Source organism: Pecten maximus, chromosome 2 (genome assembly GCF_902652985.1).
Source record: "Pecten maximus chromosome 2, xPecMax1.1, whole genome shotgun sequence".
NCBI classification, from domain to species: domain Eukaryota; kingdom Metazoa; phylum Mollusca; class Bivalvia; order Pectinida; family Pectinidae; genus Pecten; species Pecten maximus.
The window spans coordinates 1,238,787-1,265,829 of record NC_047016.1 but is presented as its reverse complement, the minus strand read 5'-3'; the positions used below and the strand labels follow the sequence as shown (position 1 = coordinate 1,265,829).

At 37.1% G+C, this 27,043-nt stretch overlaps 2 protein-coding genes across 4 annotated transcripts in view; both read left to right on the top strand.

Moving 5' to 3' along the window:
* The window catches only part of LOC117344284 (ral guanine nucleotide dissociation stimulator-like 1), a 57,527-nt gene extending 41,514 nt beyond the window's left edge, over nucleotides 1-16,013 (top strand). For all 3 annotated transcript variants that reach the window (XM_033906997.1, XM_033906988.1, XM_033906980.1), the window contains exons 11-16: nucleotides 2,743-2,984; nucleotides 3,289-3,357; nucleotides 9,286-9,409; nucleotides 10,149-10,292; nucleotides 10,391-10,499; nucleotides 10,697-16,013. In XM_033906997.1, the coding sequence (XP_033762888.1) occupies nucleotides 2,743-2,984; nucleotides 3,289-3,357; nucleotides 9,286-9,409; nucleotides 10,149-10,292; nucleotides 10,391-10,499; nucleotides 10,697-10,848 (840 nt within the window). In that variant the 3' untranslated portion in view covers nucleotides 10,849-16,013. The remainder of the gene's footprint in view (nucleotides 1-2,742; nucleotides 2,985-3,288; nucleotides 3,358-9,285; nucleotides 9,410-10,148; nucleotides 10,293-10,390; nucleotides 10,500-10,696) is intronic.
* Nucleotides 16,014-16,168: 155 nt separating this feature from the next.
* LOC117340337 (collagen alpha-1(IV) chain-like) lies at nucleotides 16,169-22,815 on the top strand. The gene is made up of 2 exons (XM_033902102.1): nucleotides 16,169-16,233; nucleotides 21,366-22,815. Exons 1-2 carry the CDS (start codon nucleotides 16,169-16,171, stop codon nucleotides 22,813-22,815), a joined length of 1,515 nt encoding a protein of 504 aa, XP_033757993.1.
* The last annotated feature ends 4,228 nt before the right edge of the window (nucleotides 22,816-27,043 follow it).

The following is a 27,043-nucleotide window of genomic DNA, read 5'->3' as shown; positions in this document are numbered from 1 at the left end:
TGCCGAGTATTCGGGGTAACCCAAGTTTGTTTTCTATACAATTTCATTGTAGGTATTAGAGTTTAAGATAATAAAGTTTGACTGTTTCATTTAAGTTGTAAGTTACAGGGATTGATCAGAGTAATTTGTACTCTATAGGGTATTGGTGGGGGTAACTTATACATTACAGGGTATTGTTTATGATAATTTATACATTACAGGGTATTGTTTATGATAATTTATATATTACAGGGTATTGTTTATGATAATTTATACATTACAGTGTATTGTTTATGATAATTTATATATTACAGTGTATTGTTTATGATAATTTATATATTACAGGGTATTGTTTATGATAATTTATATATTACAGGGTATTGTTTATGATAATTTGTACATTACAGGTTATTGTTTATGATAATTTGTACAATACAGGGTATTGTTTATGATAATTTATATATTACAGGTTATTGTTTATGATAATTTATACAATACAGGGTATTGTTTATGATAATTTATACAATACAGGGTATTGTTTATGATAATTTGTACAATACATGGTATTGTTTATGATAATTTGTACAATACATGGTATTGTTTATGATAATTTATACATTACAGTGTATTGTTTATGATAATTTATATATTACAGTGTATTGTTTATGATAATTTATATATTACAGGGTATTGTTTATGATAATTTATATATTACAGGGTATTGTTTATGATAATTTGTATATTACAGGGTATTGTTTATGATAATTTATATATTACAGGGTATTGTTTATGATAATTTATATATTACAGGGTATTGTTTATGATAATTTGTACATTACAGGGTATTGTTTATGATAATTTGTACAATACATGGTATTGTTTATGATAATTTGTACATAACATGGTATTGTTTATGATAATTTGTACATTACAGGGTATTGTTTATGATAATTTGTACAATACATGGTATTGTTTATGATAATTTGTACATAACATGGTATTGTTTATGATAATTTATACATTACAGGGTATTGTTTATGATAATTTGTACATTACAGAGTATTGTTTATGATAATTTATATATTACAGAGTATTGTTTATGATAATTTATACATTACAGGGTATTGTTTATGATAATTTATATATTACAGGGTATTGTTTATGATAATTTATACATTACAGGGTATTGTTTATGATAATTTATATATTACAGGGTATTGTTTATGATAATTTATATATTACAGGGTATTGTTTATGATAATTTGTACATTACAGGGTATTGTTTATGATAATTTATACATAACATGGTATTGTTTATGATAATTTATACATTACAGGGTATTGTTTATGATAATTTATATATTACAGGGTATTGTTTATGATAATTTGTACAATACATGGTATTGTTTATGATAATTTGTACATAACATGGTATTGTTTATGATAATTTGTACATTACAGGGTATTGTTTATGATAATTTGTACAATACAGGGTATTGTTTATGATAATTTATACATTACAGGGTATTGTTTATGATAATTTGTACATTACAGGTTATTGTTTATGATAATTTAAACATTACAGGGTATTGTTTATGATAATTTGTACAATACAGGGTATTGTTTATGATAATTTATATATTACAGGGTATTGTTTATGATAATTTGTACATTACAGGGTATTGTTTATGATAATTTGTACAATACAGGGTATTGTTTATGATAATTTGTACAATACAGGGTATTGTTTATGATAATTTGTACATTACAGGGTATTGTTTATGATAATTTATATATTACAGGGTATTGTTTATGATAATTTGTACATTACAGGGTATTGTTTATGATAATTTATATATTACAGGGTATTGTTTATGATAATTTGTACATTACAGTGTATTGTTTATGATAATTTATATATTACAGGGTATTGTTTATGATAATTTGTACAATACAGGGTATTGTTTATGATAATTTATACATTACAGGGTATTGTTTATGATAATTTGTACAATACAGGGTATTGTTTATGATAATTTATATATTACAGGGTATTGTTTATGATAATTTGTACAATACAGGGTATTGTTTATGATAATTTGTACATTACAGGGTATTGTTTATGATAATTTATATATTACAGGGTATTGTTTATGATAATTTGTACATTACAGGGTATTGTTTATGATAATTTATATATTACAGGGTATTGTTTATGATAATTTATATATTACAGGTTATTGTTTATGATAATTTGTACATTACAGGTTATTGTTTATGATAATTTATATAATACAGGGTATTGTTTATGATAATTTATATATTACAGTGTATTGTTTATGATAATTTATACATTACAGGGTATTGTTTATGATAATTTATACATTACAGGGTATTGTTTATGATAATTTATATATTACAGGGTATTGTTTATGATAATTTGTACATTACAGGGTATTGTTTATGATAATTTGTACATTACAGGGTATTGTTTATGATAATTTATATATTACAGGGTATTGTTTATGATAATTTGTACATTACAGGGTATTGTTTATGATAATTTGTACAATACAGGGTATTGTTTATGATAATTTGTACATTACAGGGTATTGTTTATGATAATTTGTACATTACAGGGTATTGTTTATGATAATTTGTACATTACAGGGTATTGTTTATGATAATTTATATATTACAGGGTATTGTTTATGATAATTTGTACATTACAGGGTATTGTTTATGATAATTTATATATTACAGGGTATTGTTCAGGGTACAGTGCCATACCTTGGAACGTTCCTCACTGATCTAACTATGATAGACACAGCTATACCAGACTGTACTGACGATGGGCTGATCAATTTCGACAAACGTCGTAAGGAGTTTGAGGTGCTTGCCCAGATTAAGCTGCTCCAGTCAGCGGCCCAGATATACAGTCTTTACGAGGACCCACAGGTCTGGCTCTGGTTTGATGCAGTCCGGGTGTATGATGAAAGTGAAAGGTAGGCAATTTAGAGGATGTTATCACAAGATATTCATTGTTTTAATTTTTAGATATCCTTCTAAACATTTAAAATGAATAACTTCAGACTTTGCAAATACCACCATTCTCAGGTTTGTTTGTGATGTACCGGTATTTCTTTTCAATATAATGTACATCCTATAATAACTAAGACTGAAATGTAAAAAATACTATCATACAAGTGTAAGATGTATTATCATATCATTATAAAATATGATATACAAGTGTAAAATATGTTATCATACAAGTGTAACACCTACATGACTTGCTAATTTTATTTCCAGCCATGACCTTTCTTGTGCAATAGAACCCATGAAAGATGAATCTGCTAAAATCAAAAAGAAATCTTCTAGGTAGGTACAGTAGTACTATGATGTATCTGGTTGTGTTATATCGTATGTATGAAGTATCTGGTGTGGTATATCGTATGTATGAAGTATCTGGTTGTGGTATACCGTATGTATGAAGTATCTGGTTGTGGTATATCGTATGTATGAAGTATCTGGTTGTGGTATATCGTATGTATGAAGTATCTGGTTGTGGTATACTGTATGTATGAAGTATCTGGTGTGGTATATCGTATGTATGAAGTATCTGGTTGTGGTATATCGTATGTATGAAGTATCTGGTGTGGTATACTGTATGTATGAAGTATCTGGTGTGGTATACGGTATGTATGAAGTATCTGGTGTGGTATACTGTATGTATGAAGTATCTGGTTGTGGTATATCGTATGTATGAAGTATCTGGTTGTGGTATATCGTATGTATGAAGTATCTGGTGTGGTATACTGTATGTATGAAGTATCTGGTTGTGGTATACGGTATGTATGAAGTATCTGGTTGTGGTATACTGTATGTATGAAGTATCTGGTGTGGTATACTGTATGTATGAAGTATCTGGTGTGGTATATCGTATGTATGAAGTATCTGGTTGTGGTATACTATGTATGAAGTATCTGGTGTGGTATACCGTATGTATGAAGTATCTGGTTGTGGTATATCGTATGTATGAAGTATCTGGTTGTGGTATATCGTATGTATGAAGTATCTGGTGTGGTATATCGTATGTATGAAGTATCTGGTTGTGGTATACTGTATGTATGAAGTATCTGGTGTGGTATATCGTATGTATGAAGTATCTGGTTGTGGTATACTGTATGTATGAAGTATCTGGTTGTGGTATATCGTATGTATGAAGTATCTGGTTGTGGTATATCTGTATGTATGAAGTATCTGGTGTGGTATATCGTATGTATGAAGTATCTGGTTGTGTATACTGTATGTATGAAGTATCTGGTGTGGTATATCGTATGTATGAAGTATCTGGTTGTGGTATATCGTATGTATGAAGTATCTGGTTGTGGTATACTGTATGTATGAAGTATCTGGTGTGTTATATCGTATGTATGAAGTATCTGGTGTGGTATATCGTATGTATGAAGTATCTGGTTGTGGTATATCATATGTATGAAGTATCTGGTTGTGGTATATCGTATGTATGAAGTATCTGGTTGTGGTATATCGTATGTATGAAGTATCTGGTTGTGGTATACGGTATGTATGAAGTATCTGGTTGTGGTATACGGTATGTATGAAGTATCTGGTTGTGGTATATCGGTATGTATGAAGTATCTGGTGTGGTATACGGTATGTATGAAGTATCTGGTTGTGGTATATCATATGTAGGAAGTATCTGGTTGTGGTATACTGTATGTATGAAGTATCTGGTTGTGGTATATCGTATGTATGAAGTATCTGGTTGTGGTATATCGTATGTATGAAGTATCTGGTTGTGGTATACCGTATGTATGAAGTATCTGGTTGTGGTATATCGTATGTATGAAGTATCTGGTTGTGGTATATCGTATGTATGAAGTATCTGGTGTGGTATATCGTATGTATGAAGTATCTGGTTGTGGTATACTGTATGTATGAAGTATCTGGTTGTGGTATATCGTATGTATGAAGTATCTGGTTGTGGTATATCATATGTATGAAGTATCTGGTTGTGGTATACTGTATGTATGAAGTATCTGGTTGTGGTATATCGTATGTATGAAGTATCTGGTTGTGGTATATCGTATGTATGAAGTATCTGGTTGTGGTATATCGTATGTATGAAGTATCTGGTTGTGGTATACTGTATGTATGAAGTATCTGGTGTGGTATACCGTATGTATGAAGTATCTGGTTGTGGTATATCGTATGTATGAAGTATCTGGTTGTGGTATATCGTATGTATGAAGTATCTGGTGTGGTATATCGTATGTATGAAGTATCTGGTTGTGGTATATCGTATGTATGAAGTATCTGGTTGTGGTATATCGTATGTATGAAGTATCTGGTTGTGGTATATCGTATGTATGAAGTATCTGGTGTGGTATATCGTATGTATGAAGTATCTGGTTGTGGTATATCGTATGTATGAAGTATCTGGTTGTGGTATATCGTATGTATGAAGTATCTGGTTGTGGTATACTGTATGTATGAAGTATCTGGTTGTGGTATACTGTATGTATGAAGTATCTGGTTGTGGTATATCGTATGTATGAAGTATCTGGTGTGGTATATCGTATGTATGAAGTATCTGGTTGTGGTATATCGTATGTATGAAGTATCTGGTTGTGGTATATCGTATGTATGAAGTATCTGGTTGTGGTATATCGTATGTATGAAGTATCTGGTTGTGGTATATCGTATGTATGAAGTATCTGGTTGTGGTATATCGTATGTATGAAGTATCTGGTTGTGGTATATCGTATGTATGAAGTATCTGGTTGTGGTATATCGTATGTATGAAGTATCTGGTGTGGTATACTGTATGTATGAAGTATCTGGTTGTGGTATATCGTATGTATGAAGTATCTGGTTGTGGTATATCGTATGTATGAAGTATCTGGTTGTGGTATATCGTATGTATGAAGTATCTGGTTGTGGTATACGGTATGTATGAAGTATCTGGTTGTGGTATATCGTATGTATGAAGTATCTGGTTGTGGTATACGGTATGTATGAAGTATCTGGTTGTGGTATATCGTATGTATGAAGTATCTGGTGTGGTATACTATGTATGAAGTATCTGGTGTGGTATATCGTATGTATGAAGTATCTGGTGTGGTATACTATGTATGAAGTATCTGGTTGTGGTATATCGTATGTATGAAGTATCTGGTTGTGGTATATCGTATGTATGAAGTATCTGGTTGTGGTATACGGTATGTATGAAGTATCTGGTGTGGTATATCGTATGTATGAAGTATCTGGTGTGGTATATCGTATGTATGAAGTATCTGGTTGTGGTATATCGTATGTATGAAGTATCTGGTTGTGGTATATCGTATGTATGAAGTATCTGGTTGTGGTATATCGTATGTATGAAGTATCTGGTTGTGGTATATCGTATGTATGAAGTATCTGGTGTGGTATATCGTATGTATGAAGTATCTGGTTGTGGTATATCGTATGTATGAAGTATCTGGTGTGGTATACTGTATGTATGAAGTATCTGGTTGTGGTATATCGTATGTATGAAGTATCTGGTTGTGGTATATCGTATGTATGAAGTATCTGGTTGTGGTATACGGTATGTATGAAGTATCTGGTGTGGTATATCGTATGTATGAAGTATCTGGTTGTGGTATATCGTATGTATGAAGTATCTGGTTGTGGTATATCGTATGTATGAAGTATCTGGTGTGGTATATCGTATGTATGAAGTATCTGGTTGTGGTATACTGTATGTATGAAGTATCTGGTTGTGGTATACGGTATGTATGAAGTATCTGGTTGTGGTATATCGTATGTATGAAGTATCTGGTGTGGTATATCGTATGTATGAAGTATCTGGTTGTGGTATATCGTATGTATGAAGTATCTGGTTGTGGTATATCGTATGTATGAAGTATCTGGTTGTGGTATACGGTATGTATGAAGTATCTGGTTGTGGTATATCGTATGTATGAAGTATCTGGTTGTGGTATATCGTATGTATGAAGTATCTGGTGTGGTATACTGTATGTATGAAGTATCTGGTTGTGGTATATCGTATGTATGAAGTATCTGGTTGTGGTATATCGTATGTATGAAGTATCTGGTTGTGGTATATCGTATGTATGAAGTATCTGGTGTGGTATATCGTATGTATGAAGTATCTGGTTGTGGTATACTGTATGTATGAAGTATCTGGTTGTGGTATACGGTATGTATGAAGTATCTGGTTGTGGTATATCGTATGTATGAAGTATCTGGTTGTGGTATACGGTATGTATGAAGTATCTGGTGTGGTATATCGTATGTATGAAGTATCTGGTGTGGTATACGGTATGTATGAAGTATCTGGTGTGGTATATCGTATGTATGAAGTATCTGGTGTGGTATATCGTATGTATGAAGTATCTGGTTGTGGTATACCGTATGTATGAAGTATCTGGTGTGGTATATCGTATGTATGAAGTATCTGGTTGTGGTATATCGTATGTATGAAGTATCTGGTTGTGGTATATCGTATGTATGAAGTATCTGGTGTGGTATATCGTATGTATGAAGTATCTGGTTGTGGTATATCGTATGTATGAAGTATCTGGTTGTGGTATACGGTATGTATGAAGTATCTGGTGTGGTATACTGTATGTATGAAGTATCTGGTTGTGGTATATCGTATGTATGAAGTATCTGGTGTGGTATACGGTATGTATGAAGTATCTGGTGTGGTATATCGTATGTATGAAGTATCTGGTGTGGTATACGGTATGTATGAAGTATCTGGTTGTGGTATATCGTATGTATGAAGTATCTGGTGTGGTATATCGTATGTATGAAGTATCTGGTGTGGTATATCGTATGTATGAAGTATCTGGTGTGGTATACGGTATGTATGAAGTATCTGGTGTGGTATACTGTATGTATGAAGTATCTGGTGTGGTATACTGTATGTATGAAGTATCTGGTTGTGGTATACTATGTATGAAGTATCTGGTGTGGTATACTGTATGTATGAAGTATCTGGTTGTGGTATATCGTATGTATGAAGTATCTGGTGTGGTATACTGTATGTATGAAGTATCTGGTTGTGGTATATCGTATGTATGAAGTATCTGGTGTGGTATACTGTATGTATGAAGTATCTGGTTGTGGTATACTGTATGTATGAAGTATCTGGTGTGGTATATCGTATGTATGAAGTATCTGGTTGTGGTATATCGTATGTATGAAGTATCTGGTGTGGTATATCGTATGTATGAAGTATCTGGTGTGGTATATCGTATGTATGAAGTATCTGGTGTGGTATATCGTATGTATGAAGTATCTGGTGTGGTATATCGTATGTATGAAGTATCTGGTGTGGTATACCGTATGTATGAAGTATCTGGTGTGGTATATCGTATGTATGAAGTATCTGGTGTGGTATACCGTATGTATGAAGTATCTGGTTGTGGTATATCGTATGTATGAAGTATCTGGTTGTGGTATATCGTATGTATGAAGTATCTGGTTGTGGTATATCGTATGTATGAAGTATCTGGTTGTGGTATATCGTATGTATGAAGTATCTGGTGTGGTATATCGTATGTATGAAGTATCTGGTGTGGTATATCGTATGTATGAAGTATCTGGTTGTGGTATATCGTATGTATGAAGTATCTGGTGTGGTATATCGTATGTATGAAGTATCTGGTGTGGTATACTGTATGTATGAAGTATCTGGTGTGGTATATCGTATGTATGAAGTATCTGGTTGTGGTATATCGTATGTATGAAGTATCTGGTGTGGTATATCGTATGTATGAAGTATCTGGTTGTGGCTATGTATGAAGTATCTGGTGTGGTATATCGTATGTATGAAGTATTTGGTTGTGCTATATCGTATGTATGAAGTATCTGGTGTGGTATATCGTATGTATGAAGTATCTGGTGTGGTATATCGTATGTATGAAGTATCTGGTTGTGGTATAACGTATGTATGAAGTATCTGGTTGTGGTATATCGTATGTATGAAGTATCTGGTTGTGGTATACTATGTATGAAGTATCTGGTGTGGTATACTGTATGTATGAAGAATTTTGTTGTGGTATATCGTATGTATGAAGTATCTGGTTGTGGTATATCGTATGTATGAAGTATCTGGTTGTGGTATATCGTATGTATGAAGTATCTGGTTGTGCTATACTGTATGTACACACACACACACACACACACACACACACACACACACACAGAACTACTTTGTATTAAACACAGTATATACTAAGCTATATATCATTGTATACTTATTTATTTCAGTCTCGGTAACAAGCCTGCCAAGTTTGACAGTTCTCGTTTTGCAATGTTTGCATGTGGACTAGATGACAGGTCCAGTGTGTGTAGTAGCTCTAATCTCGACTCGCCTGTATCACCCACCCCTGGGGTAAGTAGTTTACAGTATCACCCACCCCTGGGGTAAGTAGTTTACAGTTTCACCACCCCTGGGGTAAGTAGTTTACAGTATCACCACCCCTGGGGTAAGTAGTTTACAGTATCACCCACCCCTGGGGTAAGTAGTTTACAGTATCACCCACCCCTGGGGTAAGTAGTTTACAGTTTCACCACCCCTGGGGTAAGTAGTTTACAGTATCACCCACCCCTGGGGTAAGTAGTTTACAGTTTCACCACCCCTGGGGTAAGTAGTTTACAGTATCACCCACCCCTGGGGTAAGTAGTTTACAGTATCACCACCCCTGGGGTAAGTAGTTTACAGTATCACCCACCCCTGGGGTAAGTAGTTTACAGTATCACCACCCCTGGGGTAAGTAGTTTACAGTATCACCCACCCCTGGGGTAAGTAGTTTACAGTATCACCCACCCCTGGGGTAAGTAGTTTATAGTATCACCCACCCCTGGGGTAAGTAGTTTACAGTATGACCCACCCCTGGGGTAAGTAGTTTACAGTATCACCCACCCCTGGGGTAAGTAGTTTACAGTATCACCACCCCTGGGGTAAGTAGTTTACAGTATCACCCACCCCTGGGGTAAGTAGTTCCCAATTTTTTCCATCTCATGGGGGAGTAGAAATGCTTTATGATCTATAAAGTACTGACATTACCATACCAAGTTAAATCTGGATTAAGTAGAATGAACTTTTTCAAATGATATTGTGTTAATTTCAGATGTCTCATTCATCATCTACATCATCGCTGTTATCGTATGATAGTGATCCTATGTCTCCATTCAAGTCCTCCGACCATTGTGTTGTCCGGGTCAGCTTCGAGTCGGGAGCCAACGCCCATACGCATGTGTACAAAAGTATTATGGTATGTATTCTAGTAAATAAGCATGTGTCAGCCCAGTCTGAATTTGTTATGGCTGAAGACTTTGCACACATTAATTCAAACTTTATCATAACTTTCAGTTGCACAATGCTGACCATACCAATAATGTGATCGACAAAGTCCTGGAAAAATACTCAGTACAGGGACGCCACAAAGACTACTGTCTTCTACAGGTGCTGCCTGATGGGGGTGAGTAGTTCGTTACCATTGTTGGTATTGACACTCAGCAAGTATCACTTCAAATGTGTAGTATTGTAAACGACATCCCTGAGTTAACACCATTGATCAAAATGTTTTTGTAGACTTTAAACTACACTTTTTGGTATTACCAAATGTCAAAGGTCTACAACATGACTGAACCTAATTTATTTCTATTTTCCTTGCAGAAATGCTGATTCCAGATAAAGTGAATGTGTTTTATGCTATGAACAATAGTGGTTCTGAACTGAGCTTCATTGTACGCAGTCGAGAGGAGCAAGATGCACGCAATCACCATCGGCGGCGAGGTCGGCGACGACTGAAAAAACTAAGCTTATGACAAAGAGCCAAATCCTCATTCTTCCACTGCTGCTCTCGGCACTAACTCTGACCTGGGCGATGCACGGCATCTCTGACATGTGTTGTGTGACAGTGCCACATACAACATCTTTGTTTTGGTATTGCAATGTCTGTGCGATTTTTGGGACAGTACCAGTCTTCTGTCTATGACAGAGAAGGAACTTCACCTCAAACATGACAAGTGATTGATGATAGAAGACTGTTGTTGGTGATTACCTGGTTGCTCAACTATCCTTGCAAAGCACTGTTCATGTGACAATGAGGCTTCTGGTCATGTGACAGTGAGGCTCCTGGTCATGTGACAATGAGACTCCTGGTCATGTGACGATGAGGCTTCTGGTCATGTGACGATGAGGCTTCTGGTCATGTGACGATGAGGCTTCTGGTCATGTGACGATGAGGCTTCTGGTCATGTGTCAGTAAGACTTCTGGTCATGTGACAGTGAGACTTCTGGTCATGTGACAATGAGGCTTCAGATCATGTGACAATGAGACTTCTGATCATGTGACGATGAGGCTTCTGATCATGTGACAATGAGACTTCTGGTCATGTGACAGTGAGACTCCTGGTCATGTGACGATGAGGCTGCCTGGACTGCCTGGGTTTCCTACAGCTGGACGGTCTGGAGATAGGCCCTCCATTAGTCTAGTGTTGGTTGTGATATCTACTGTCCCTGTAGGGACTTGGACAGCTTGTATGGCGTACATGTATTAGTTTTATGGGTTTTTTTGTTTTTATTTTGTTGATGTAATTTAAATGATCCCCTTTAATCCACCCCTATTGTTGTTAAGATGAACTGTTGTTACCCTAGATGTGTTCCTGTTGCCATGTGTAAGGGTAGGTAATCCATGTGCCAATGTTGTTTTAAACTGTAACCTTATAATTTGATGTATTTTATGACCAGAATATATACAGGGTAGTTTTATATAACAATTATAATAGACAACTAGGTCTCCACTGTATATCTATAGAACAATAGGTCTCAGTATGTATTTAAGGGCAATACCTGTATTTATATTGTAAAATTGATTTTCTCCATTTGACCTATATACACACAATGTATAGTCTCCTATCAGTTTTATGAATTAATAAGAAAAAAACAAAAATATAATAATAATTTGCAGGTTGCTCACTTTAAAAAGAAAAAAAACTGAATTTTTTGGCATGAATTGTAAAATACATTGTATATCCTAATTTACAAAAAAATAATTTGTTTTGTGATTTAAGGTGAGAAGGTTGTATTTAATGAAAGTTTGAGGTTGTTACTATTTATAATTTTAAATATTCCTTTATTTGTTAGCACTTGGTATTTTAATATTTGATGTTGAAAAAAAAAAGAATTAAAGAAATGTATTGCAAAGAGAACTCTACTTCACATCAAGAAGTACTCCTATATCTACCTTACTCACTCCATACCATATTCAATGTCACACCTCCAATTGTCATTAAGGGGAGAGAACTCAGTATTATACCTGTGAGATTTATAAAAGTGTGCCTTTTAAAGAAAATTACACCTTAATTTTTGGTACTAACATTCTCCACTTTTCTTATACAAGAAAATTAATCAGGTTCATTGAATCAGATCAAGAGAAAATAAAATTGTAATACTCTGCATTAGCTATAAATATGAAGAAAGAGAAGAAACTTGTATTATACTTACTCCCTAGCTGGCCTAGGTCGAGTTACTCAATAATGGAAGTGTAACAGTTCATTATTTACAATAAAGAATGCCTGTTTATGAAAGTTTACATATTTTTTTTTTAAATGAAAAGTAATTTTACCAATAATGTCATTGTTAAAAAAGAGAAATAGTGACTGTGTGTCTGTAATACTGGGATCTCTGTGTAGATAGCATGGGGTTACCTGTGTGTAGGGTGACATCCAATAGTCATCACTCAGGTCAGCATTTTACATGAGCATGTGATTTCTGTACACTGAGGCCTTGTCTGTGGGTATTTGTTACGTAATTAGTGCTGATTAACCATGACAATGCTTTCAGTAGAGTTGGCAGTATTTCCTGAATTCTGTATAAGCTAGTGAAATCCTTAGCTTTCTTGGTCAAAGTCATCCGATACAACCATAATCATTCCATATCATATGTTCAATTCGCCTGTCATTAACAGTCCACCCTAATTAAATCTAGAACAGTCTGATCCTCTACTACTTTATCTTCTAAGCTGACATGAGTCCTTTTGGAAATGTACGGATGACATTCAAAATTTGTTCTCACTCAATTTTAGGCATTTGAGTAATTTCTAGATGTATATGGACGACTTTGATCAATTAGCTATTGTGATGTCAGTATGCTATTATTTGTAATCTTAAGCTTCTCTCTGCTCCTGATCAATGTTTGTTTTTTTTTTGGAGGAAGAGGATTTGAATGAGATACAGAACCTATATATTTCTCAGCGATGCCCAAGTTTTATAAACATTGGGTTTATTTTTATGAAATTGTGTCCAAGACTGTTGTCATTTATATGATAATTTATTTCCAACGAGGTTTGGAAGTGGATTGATGTATTAGATATATGTTTATGTAATACAGTATGGCTAGTTCCTGTAGGGGAACTACTGAAACTATCACTGATGAGCTTCCTTAAAACATTGTATTATCTAGTCTGTTCATATTACTGTCTCATACATTATAACCACATGTCTTCAGTTTTCCTGTTGATACTATATCTTAAAGGATGATGGCATGAACTTGTTCTTAAAGGAAAAAAAATGTGTCTTTTTTGTTTAAAACAAATTTGATTTTATGATAAAATAACTTAGTGAGATTATGTATTTAGTGTGATTCTCTGGTGCAGTATTCAGGACCAGGTGTTTCCATTATGTAGCCCGGTTAAGTTGCCTCCATTAGACACTGATGTCTCAGTGTTTGTGATAGACTAGCATAATAAGGCAGCAAGACAAAATGGTGTTGATAGGTGTAACATGCAGTCGGTCCTGTCTACAGGGGGCAGTAACACGTAGGACCTGTCTACAGGGGGTAGTAACACATAGGACCTGTCTACAGGGGGTAGTAACACATATTACCTGTCTACAGAGGGTAGTAACACATAGGACCTGTCTACAGAGGGTAGTAACATGTAGGAACTGTCTACAGAGGGTAGTAACATGTAGGACCTGTCTACAGAGGTTAGTAACACACATGACCTGTCTACAGAGGGTAGTATCACATAGGACCTGTCTACAGGGGGTAGTAACACAAGGACCTGTCTACAGGGGGTAGTAACACATAGGACCTGTCTACAGAGGGTAGTAACACATAGAACCTGTCTACAGAGGGTAGTAACACATAGGACCTGTCTACAGAGGGTAGTAACACATAGAAACTGTCTACAGAGGGTAGTAACACATAGGACATGTCTACAGAGGGTAGTAACACATAGAAACTGTCTACAGAGGGCAGTAACACATAGGACCTGTCTACACAGGGTAGTAACACGTAGGACCTGTCTACAGAGGGTAGTAACACATAGGACCTGTCTACAGAGAGTAGTAACACGTAGAAACTGTCTACAGAGGGAAGTAACACGTAGGACCTGTCTACAGGGGGTAGTAACATGTAGGACCTGTCTACAGAGGGTAGTAACATGCAGGACCTGTCTATAGAGGGTAGTAATACGTAGGACCTGTCTATAGAGGGTAGTAACACGTAGGACCCTTTCTACAGAGGGTAGTAACACGTAGGACCTGTCTACAGGGGGTAGTAACACATAGGACCTGTCTACAGAGGTTAGTAACACATAGGACCTGTCTACAGAGGTTAGTTACACATAGGACCTGTCTACAGAGGGTAATAACACGTAGGACCTGTCTACAGAGGGTAGTTACACATAGGACCTGTCTACAGAGGTTAGTAACACATAGGACCTGTCTACAGAGGTTAGTAACACATAGGACATGTCTACAGAGGGTAGTAATGCGTAGGACCTGTCTACAGAGAGTAGTAACACGTAGGACCTGTCTACAGAGAGTAGTAACACGTAGGATCTGTCTACAGAGGGTAGTAACAAGTAGTCGGTCCAGTCCCCCAAGGATTCCCATACAGAAGTAGTAACATGTAGTCGGTCCTGTCCACCAAGGATTCCCTTACAGAAGTAGTAACACGTAGTCGGTCCTGTCCCTCAAGGATTCCCTTAAAGAAGTAGTTACATGTAGTCGGTCCTGTCCACCAAGGATTCCCTTACAGAAGTAGTAACACATAGTCGGTCCTGTCCACCAAGGATTCCCTTACAGAAGTAGTAACATGTAGTCGGTCCTGTCCACCAAGGATTCCCTTACAGAAGTAGTAACATGTAGTCGGTCCTGTCCACCAAGGATTCCCTTACAGAAGTAGTAACACGTAGTCGGTCCTGTCCACCAAGGATTCCCTTACAGACGTAGTAACACATAGTCGGTCCTGTCCACCAAGGATTCCCTTACAGAAGTAATAACACGTGGTCGGTCCTGTCCACCAAGGATTCCCATACAGAAGTAGTTACATGTAGTTGGTCCTGTCCACCAAGGATTCCCTTACAGAAGTAGTTACATGTAGTCGGTCCTGTCCACCAAGGATTCCCTTACAGAAGTAGTTACATGTAGTCGGTCCTGTCTACTGATGATTAGGGTACAACCTTTTCTGGGAATTTAATGTTATGCAGATCAACACCACCAGTTATTGGAAATCTCAGATATTTTATGTTCAGAAGCAACTTGATCATGATTGGATTAACACCTGTTTTAAAAAAGGTTTCTCTTGATCCAGAAAGTACAATGGAAAATAAATGTTATGTCTCATAATGTATTCAAAGTTTAGAAAGATTATGTTAAAAATGCATCATGTATTTTTACAAATAATTGTGTTGTTTACAACACATACATTATAATATGTGAGGCTCCTTGAAGGGGTATTTTGTTAGGTTTTGGTTACAACTTCAAGTTGAGGCTCCTGGAGGGGAATTTATGTTTTACAAGCTTAGATTTATCATTTTGGGGTAGAAAATGATGGACTTTGTACTGTGTCCAATAATTATTTTTTGTGTTGATATCATGAGCAGCTATTAGGTATTTTTAATCATTAATGTTCAACAATGAATAGCACATTTTTGTGCAATTTTCAGCAAGGCTAATTAAACCCATTCATGAAAGATATAAAAAAAACCCAGATGTAATCTAGTAAACGGCTTTTTGTCCCTGGCTTCTGTATGGCAGAAGAAAACATGAGTAGGGCCCTTCATCAATGTGTCTTGATCATCCATCCCCCACCCCCTTTAAATGAATATGTATTAAATGTAATTAATTTACTAAACTCATGAATATAGTTTTAAAACCCCCTCCCGGAGCCTCAACTCATGCTCTGTACAAGGCCTTATCTGGGTATGTACATCTTAATAATTATACTGAACAATACTCAAGTTCATTGATGACGTCATCAGTGTGTTATTAATGTAGCAATCTAGCTCCTTATCAACGTCATAGTATGTAACAGTCAGACAGCACATATGGAATGATTAACAATTTAACGACGAACACCCCACACAAACAGTTGCTTCACCATATTTGATACTGTAAGCTCCTGAAAAAACATGTTTATTCTGATATATATACAACTATTTTATTTCAGAACACATCACAATTAGTGACTTTTACCCCACAGACTACGTGTACATGTCTTACAGAACACGTCACAATTAGTGACTTTTACCCCACAGACTACGTGTACATGTCTTACAGAACACATCACAATTAGTGACTTTTACCCCCACAGACTACGTGTACATGTCTTACAGAACACATCACAATTAGTGACTTTTACCCTCACAGACTACGTGTACATGTCTTACAGAACACATCACAATTAGTGACTTTTACCCCCACAGACTACGTGTACATGTCTTACAGAACACATCACAATTAGTGACTTTTACCCTCACAGACTACGTGTACATGTCTTACAGAACACATCACAATTAGTGACTTTTACCCTCACAGACTACGTGTAAATGTCTTACAGAACACATCACAATTAGTGTCTTTTACCATACAGACAACGTGTACATGTCTTACAGAACACATCACAATTAGTGACTTTTACCCCCCACAGACTACGTGTACATGTCTTACAGAACACATCACAATTAGTGACTTTTACCCTCACAGACTACGTGTAAATGTCTTACAGAACACATCACAATTAGTGTCTTTTACCCTACAGACAACGTGTACATGTCTTACAGAACACATCACAATTAGTGACTTTTATCCCCACAGACTACGTGTACATGTCTTACAGAACACATGACAATTAGTGACTTTTACCCTCCAGACTACGTGTACATGTCTTACAGAACACGTCACAATTAGTGACTTTTACCACTACAGACTACGTGTACATGTCTTACAGAACACATCACAATTAGTGACTTTTACCCCACAGACTACGTGTACATGTCTTACAGAACACATCACAATTAGTGACTTTTACCCCCACAGACTACGTGTACATGTCTTACAGAACACATCACAATTAGTGTCTTTTACCCTCACAGACTACGTGTAAATGTCTTACAGAACACATCACAATTAGTGACTTTTACCCTCACAGACTACGTGTAAATGTCTTACAGAACACATCACAATTAGTGACTTTTACCACTACAGACTACGTGTACATGTCTTACAGAACACATCACAATTAGTGACTTTTACCCTCACAGACTACGTGTACATGTCTTACAGAACACATCACAATTAGTGACTTTTACCCTCACAGACTACGTGTAAATGTCTTACAGAACACATCACAATTAGTGTCTTTTACCCTACAGACAACGTGTACATGTCTTACAGAACACATCACAATTAGTGACTTTTATCCCCACAGACTACGTGTACATGTCTTACAGAACACGTCACAATTAGTGACTTTTACCCTCCAGACTACGTGTACATGTCTTACAGAACACGGCACAATTAGTGACTTTTACCACTACAGACTACGTGTACATGTCTTACAGAACACATCACAATTAGTGACTTTTACCCCACAGACTACGTGTACATGTCTTACAGAACACATCACAATTAGTGACTTTTACCACTACAGACTACGTGTACATGTCTTACAGAACACATCACAATTAGTGACTTTTACCCCTACAGACTACGTGTACATGTCTTACAGAACACATCACAATTAGTGACTTTTACCCCCCACAGACTACGTGTACATGTCTTACAGAACACATCACAATTAGTGACTTTTACCCCTACAGACTACGTGTACATGTCTTACAGAACACATCACAATTAGTGACTTTTACCCCACAGACTACGTGTACATGTCTTACAGAACACATCACAATTAGTGACTTTTACCCTACAGACTACGTGTACATGTCTTACAGAACACATGACAATTAGTGACTTTTACCCCCACAGACTACGTGTACATGTCTTACAGAACACATCACAATTAGTGACTTTTACACTACAGACTACGTGTACATGTCTTACAGAACACATCACAATTAGTGACTTTTACCCCTACAGACTACGTGTACATGTCTTACAGAACACATCACAATTAGTGACTTTTACCCCTACAGACTACGTGTATATGTCTTACAGAACACATCACAATTAGTGACTTTTACCCCACAGACTACGTGTACATGTCTTACAGAACACATCACAATTAGTGACTTTTACCCCCACAGACTACGTGTATATGTCTTACAGAACACATCACAATTAGTGACTTTTACCTCTACAGACTACGTGTACATGTCTTACAGAACACATCACAATTTGTGACTTTTACCCCACAAACTATCTGTACATGCTATACACACACGTTGAGGACTGCTGAACTACCATTACTACACACGTATGACTGTTGACCGTTCATGTCAATCATTGTCAGCACCACCCCATCGACGGTGTACTGTATGTATGGCAGGTCACCCGGGGGTTTTCACCAGTCCAGTATTATATATCTGGGGTGGAAATGAACTTAGTTTTATGTCATATTTGTTTTCTGACAGAATGAGAAGTTTTGTAAACTGTTAATATCACCTCATGGCCCATTGTGTAGATTTAATTTATGACTATCTTATATGCTCCCATTAAATAAATGAAATGAGTTTCTTGTCTTTTTTATTTTCTGACATATTGAGAAAATCAATACCGATTTTGACTTAAAGTTTATCGATCCTTATGCAAAGTGATGTTTGAAGACTGCTGTGTCTTCGTGTTAGTTAAGATTACGGCCTCTACATTCTTCCTGGTGTCTTAAATAAACATGGTTGTGGACATCATCAGATTACAACAGTTGTTATAACACAGTATTAAAACATTCATCAAATTACAACTGTTCGTATAACACGGTATTAAAACATTCATCAAATTATAACAGTTCGTATAACTCTGTATTAAAACATTCATCAAATTACAACAGTTCGTATAACTCGGTATTAAAACATTCATCAAATTACAACAGCTTGTATAACTCGGTATTAAAACATTCATCAAATTACAACAGCTCATATGACTCGGTATTAAAACATTCATCAAATTACAACAGCTCGCATTTCTCGATATTAAAACATTCATCAAATTACAACTGCTGTTATAACTCGGTATTAAAACATTCATCAAATTACAACAGCTCGTATAACTCTGTATTAAAACATTCATCAAATTATAACAGCTCGTATTTCTCGATATTAAAACATTCATCAAATTACAACAGGTCGTATAACGCGGTATTAAAACATCAAATTACAACAGCTTGTATAACTTGTTATTAAAACATTCATCTAATTACAACAGCTCATATAACTCGGTATTAAAACATTCATCAAATTACAACAGCTCGCATTTCTTGATATTAAAACATTCATCAAATTACAACAGCTCGTATGACTCGGTATTAAAACATTCATCAAATTACAACAGCTCGCATTTCTCGATATTAAAACATTCATCAAATTACAACAGGTCGTATAACTCTGTATTAAAACATTCATCAAATTATAACAGGTCGTATAACGCGGTATTAAAACATCAAATTACAACAGCTTGTATAACTTGTTATTAAAACATTCATCTAATTACAACAGCTCGCATTTCTCGATATTAAAACATTCATCAAATTACAACTGCTGTTATAACTCGGTATTAAAACATTCATCAAATTACAACAGGTCATATAACTCGGTATTAAAACATTCATCAAATTACAACAGGTCGTATAACTCAGTATTAAAACATTCATCAAATTACAACAGGTCGTATATCTCGGCATTAAAACATTCATCAAATTACAACAGGTCGTATAACACGGTATTAAAACATTCATCAAATCACAACAGGTCGTATAACACGGTATTAAAACATTCATCAAATCACAACAGGTCGTATAACTCGGTATAAAAACATTCATCAAATTACAACAGCTCATATGACTGTATTAAAACATTCATCAAATTACAACAGCTCATATAACTCGGTATTAAAACATTCATCAAATTACAACAGCTCTCATTTCTCGATATTAAAACATTCATCAAATCACAACAGGTCGTATAACTCTGTATTAAAACATTCATCAAATCACAACAGGTCGTATAACTCGGTATTAAAACATTCATCAAATTACAACAGCTCTCATTTCTCGATATTAAAACATTCATCAAATCACAACAGGTCGTATAACTCGGTATAAAAACATTCATCAAATCACAACAGGTCGTATAACTCGGTATAAAAACATTCATCAAATTATAACAGCTTGTATAACTCGGTATTAAAACATTCATCAAATTACAACAGCTCGTATAACACGGTATTAAAACATTCATCAAATTATAACAGCTCGTATAACTCGGTATTAAAACATTCATCAAATTACAACAGCTCATATATCTCGGCATTAAAACATTCATCAAATTATAACAGCTCGTATAACTCGATATTAAAACATTAAGCCTGGTGGTACGGATAGAGATAAAGCTTCAGTAACTTGACACTTTAAGAAAAGTCAAGTTTAATACCGCCGCCATACTTGAAATACAGAAGTCCCCAGAACGTTTACTTTACATATGTACTTCTGTTATCACTCCTCAGTCCCTCTATGATCCTACTGGACACGTAGTTACAGGCGATCTAACCAATACTTACAAAACGTCAATAGTGTATTAGAATACGGTGGTATCTCACTAATAGTAAAGGATGTATTCAGTAAAACAAAATTTCTTGTTTACTTCTCGGAGGCAACTTTATAAGAATATATATCAACATTGCAGTGAGACAGTCTGTTAAACTGTTACATATGGTTGTACCTATTGTTTGGATGCGATAGGGAACTTGTCTTGTCCAGGATGCGGTCAAACAAAAATAATGTCTGTGTTCACTTCTCAGAGTCGACTTTAAAACAGTCCTGGACATACACCTTACAACAGACTGACTGGATACCCTATTGATCCTGGACATACACCTTACAACAGACTGACTGGATACCCTATTGATCCTGGACATACACCTTACAACAGACTGACTGGATACCCTATTGATCCTGGACATACACCTTACAACCGACTGACTGGATACTCTATTGATCCTGGACATACACCTTACAACATACTGACTGGATACCTTATTGATCCTGGACATACACCTTACAACAGGCTGACTGGATACCCTATTGATCCTGGACATACACCTTACAACAGGCTGACTGGATACCCTATTGATCCTGGACACACAACTTACAACAGACTGACTGGATACCCTATTGATCCTGGACATACACCTTACAACAGACTGACTGGATACCCTATTGATCCTGGACATACACCTTACAACATACTGACTGGATACCCTATTGATCCTGGACATACACCTTACAACAGACTGACTGGATACCCTATTGATCCTGGACATACACCTTACAACAGACTGACTGGATACCCTATTGATACCGGACATACACCTTACAACAGACTGACTGGATACCCTATTGATCCTGGACATACACCTTACAACAGACTGACTGGATACCTTATTGATCCTGGACATACACCTTACAACAGACTGACTGGATACCCTATTGATCCTGGAAATACACCTTACAACAGGCTGACTGGATACCCTATTGATCCTGGACATACACCTTACAACATACTGACTGGATACCCTTTTGATCCTGGACATACACCTTACAACATACTGACTGGATACCCTATTGACCCTGGACATACACCTTACAACAGGCTGACTGGATACCCTATTGATCCTGGACATACACCTTACAACAGACTGACTGGATACCTTATTGATCCTGGACATACACCTTACAACAGACTGACTGGATACCCTATTGATCCTGGACATACACCTTACAACAGACTGACTGGATACCCTATTGATCCTGGACATACACCTTACAACATACTGACTGGATACCCTTTTGATCCTGGACATACACCTTACAACAGACTGACTGGATACCCTATTGATCCTGGACATACACCTTACAACATACTGACTGGATACCCTATTGATCCTGGACATACACCTTACAACAGACTGACTGGATACCCTATTGATCCTGGACATACACCTTACAACAGACTGACTGGATACCCTATTGATCCTGGACATACACCTTACAACAGGCTGACTGGATACCCTATTGATCCTGGACATACACCTTACAACAGGCTGACTGGATACTTTATTGATCCTGGACATACACCTTACAACAGACTGACTGGATACCCTAGTGATCCTGGACATACACCTTACAACAGGCTGACTGGATACCCTATTGATCCTGGACATACACCTTACAACAGACTGACTGGATACCCTATTGATCCTGGACATACACCTTACAACAGACTGACTGGATACTCTATTGATCCTGGACATACACCTTACAACAGACTGACTTGATACCTTATTGATCCTGGACATACACCTTACAACAGGCTGACTGGATACCCTATTGACCCTGGACATACACCTTACAACAGACTGACTGGATACCCTATTGATCCTGGACATACACCTTACAACAGACTGACTGGATACCCTATTGATCCTGGACATACACCTTACAACAGACTGACTGGATACCCTATTGATCCTGGACATACACCTTACAACAGACTGACTGGATACCCTATTGATCCTGGACATACACCTTACAACAGACTGACTGGATACCCTATTGATCCTGGACATACACCTGACAACAGACTGACTGGATACCCTATTGATCCTGGACATACACCTTACAACAGGCTGACTGGATACCCTATTGATCCTGGACATACACCTTACAACATACTTACTGGATACCCTATTGATCCTGGACATACACCTTACAGCAGACTGACTGGATACTCTATTGATCCTGGACATACACCTTACAACAGGCTGACTGGATACCCTATTGATCCTGGACATACACCTTACAACAGACTGACTGGATACCTTATTGATCCTGGACATACACCTTACAACAGGCTGACTGGATACCCTATTGATCCTGGACACACCTTACAACAGACTGACTGGATACCCTATTGATCCTGGACATACACCTAACAACAAGCTGACTGGATACCTTATTGATCCTGGACATACACCTGACAACAGGCTGACTGGATACCCTATTGATCCTGGACATACACCTTACAACAGACTGACTGGATACCCTATTGATCCTGGACATACACCTTACAACAGGCTGACTGGATACCCTATTGATCCTGGACATACACCTTACAACAGACTGACTGGATACCCTATTGATCTTGGACATACACCTTACAACAGACTGACTGAATACCCTATTGATCCTGGACATACACCTTACAACAGACTGACTGGATACCCTATTGATCCTGGACATACACCTTACAACAGACTGACTGGATATCCTATTGATCCTGGACATACACCTTACAACAGGATGACTGGATACCCTGTTGATACCGGACATACACCTTACAACAGGCTGACTGGATACCCTATTGATCCTCGACATACACCTTACAACAGACTGACTGGATACCCTATTGATCCTGGACATACACCTTACAACAGGCTGACTGGATACCATATTGATCCTGGACATACACCCTACAACAGACTGACTGGATACCATATTGATCCTGGACATAACCTCACAACAGACTGACTGGATACCCCATTGATCCTGGACATACACATTGCAAGAGGCTGATTTATTTACTCATCTTTTATACTGAGCGCCGACTCATCCAGTGTGGTGTTGGTATTTTTTATACTGAGCGCCGACTCATCCAGTGTGGTGTTGGTATTTATTATACTGGGCGCCGACTCATCCAGTGTGGTGTTGGTATTTTTTATACTGAGCGCCGATTCATCCAGTGTGGTGTTGGTATTTTTTATACTGGGCGTCGACTAATCCAGTGTGGTGTTGGTATTTTTTATACTGGGCGCCAACTCATCCAGCGTGGTGTTGGTATTTTTTATACTGGGCGCCGACTCATCCAGTGAGATGTTGGTATTTTTTATACTGGGCGCCGACTCATCCAGTGTGGTGTTGGCATTTATTTTATACTAGGCGCCTATTCATCAAGTGTGGTGTTGGTATTTATTATACTTGGCGCCGACTCATCCAGTGTGGTGTTGGTATTTTTTATACTGAGCGCCGACTCATCCAGTGTGGTGTTGGTATTTTTTATACTGGGCGCCGACTCATCCAGTGTGGTGTTGGTATTTTTTATACTGGGCGTCGACTCATCCAGTGTGGTGTTGGTATTTTTTATACTGAGCGCCGACTCATCCAGTGTGGTGTTGGCATTTATTTTATACTAGGCGCCTACTCATCAAGTGTGGTGTTGGTATTTTTTATACTGGGTGGCGACTCATCCAGTGTGGTGTTGGTATTTTTTATACTGGGCGCCGACTCATCCAGCCTGATGTTGGTATTTATTTGATACTATGCGTCGACTCATCCAGCGTGGTGTTGGTATTTTTTATACTAGGCCCCGACTGATCCAATGTGGTGTTGGTATTTTTTATACTGGGCGCAATCTTATCCAGTGTGATGTTGGTATTTTTTATACTAGGCGCCGACTCATCCAGTGTGGTGTTGGCATTGATTTTATACTAGGCGCCGACTCATCCAGTGTGGTGTTGGTATTTTTTATACTGGGTGCCGACTCATCCAGTGTGGTGTTGGTATTTTTATACTGGGCGCCGACTCATCCAGTGTGGTGTTGGTATTTTTTATACTGAGCGCCGACTCATCCAGTGTGGTGTTGGTATTTTTTATACTGGGCGCGGGCTCATCCAGTGTGGTGTTGGTATTTTTTATACTGGTCGCCGACTCATCCAGCGTGGTGTTGGTATTTTTTATACTGGGCGCCGACTCATCCAGTGTGATGTTGGTATTTTTTATACTGGGCGCCGACTCATCCAGTGTGGTGTTGGCATTTATTTTATACTAGGCGCCTACTCATCAAGTGTGGTGTTGGTATTTTGTATACTGTGTGGCGACTCATCCAGTGTGGTGTTGGTATTTTTTATACTGGGCGCCGACTCATCCAGCCTGATGTTGGTATTTATTTGATACTATGCGTCGACTCATCCAGCGTGGTGTTGGTATTTTTTATACTAGGCCCCGACTGATCCAATGTGGTGTTGGTATTTTTTATACTGGGCGCAATCTTATCCAGTGTGATGTTGGTATTTTTTATACTGAGCGCCGACTCATCCAGTGTGTTGTTGGTTTTTTTTATACTAGGCCCCGACTCATCCAACGTGGCGTTGGTATTTTTTTTTATACTGGGCGCAATCTTATCCAGTGTGGTGTTGGTATTTTTTATACTGAGCGCCGACTCATCCAGTGTGTTGTTGGTATTTTTTATACTGAGCGCCGACTCATCCAGTGTGGTGTTGGTATTTTTTATACTGGGCGTCGACTCATCCAGTGTGGTGTTGGTATTTTTTATACTGGGCGCCGACTCATCCAGTGTGGCTTGGTTTTTTTTACAGGGCGCCGATTTATCCAGCGTGATGTTGGTATTTTTTATACTGGGCGCCGACTTACCAGTGTTGCGTTGGTATTTTTTATACTGGGTGTCGACTCATCCAGTGTGGTGTTGGTATTATTTTTTTACCAGGCACCGACTCATCCAGCGTGGTTTTGATATTCTTTATACTGGGCGCCGACTCATCCAGCGTGGTTTTGATATTTTTTATACTGGGCGCCGACTCATCCAGCGTGGTGTTGGTATTTTTTATACTGGGCGCCGACTCATCCAGTGTGGTGTTGGTATTTTTTACCAAGCGCCGACTCATCGAGCGTGGTTTTGATATTTTTTATACTGAGCGCCGACTCATCCAGCGTGACGTTGGTATTTTTGGGCAAATATTACTTTATTCAACAAAAATTATTTTTTCTTTCTTTCAAAAATAAAGAAAAAATCGCATTTGTTATATAACAAAGAGTTAGTTTATTTGAAATATACATCCAATAGTTTTATAAAATATACTTAAAGCATAACCACAGAAATCATAACTTTAAAACGATGTAGTCACAGTTATCTCATGCAAAACGAATATGTAAATAGTGTGGTCTTAATACTGTTACGGTATTGTTCATCATCACAGACCAACACCGAATATTTAAACAGTTTAGCCTTAATACTGTTACGGTATATACTGTTATGGTATTGTTCATCATCACAGACCAACAACGAATCTGTAAATAGTCTGGCCTTAATACTGGTACGGTATAGTTCATCATCACAGACCAACAACGAATATTTAAACAGTCTGGCCTTAATACTGGTACGGTATTGTTCATCATCACAGACCAACAACGAACCTGTAAATAGTCTGGCCTTAATACTGGTACGGTATTGTTCATCATCACAGACCAACAACGAATCTGTAAATAGTCTGGCCTTAATACTGGTACGGTATAGTTCATCATCACAGACCAACAACGAATATTTAAACAGTCTGGCCTTAATACTGGTACGGTATTGATCATCATCACAGGCCACCAACATTTATATAATTAACATAATAATGACATCATATACAACCAACAGATTTATAAATAATCTTGCCTTGGTAAATAGGGTACAGTTCTGCCATAAAATCAGAAGTACCGACATAA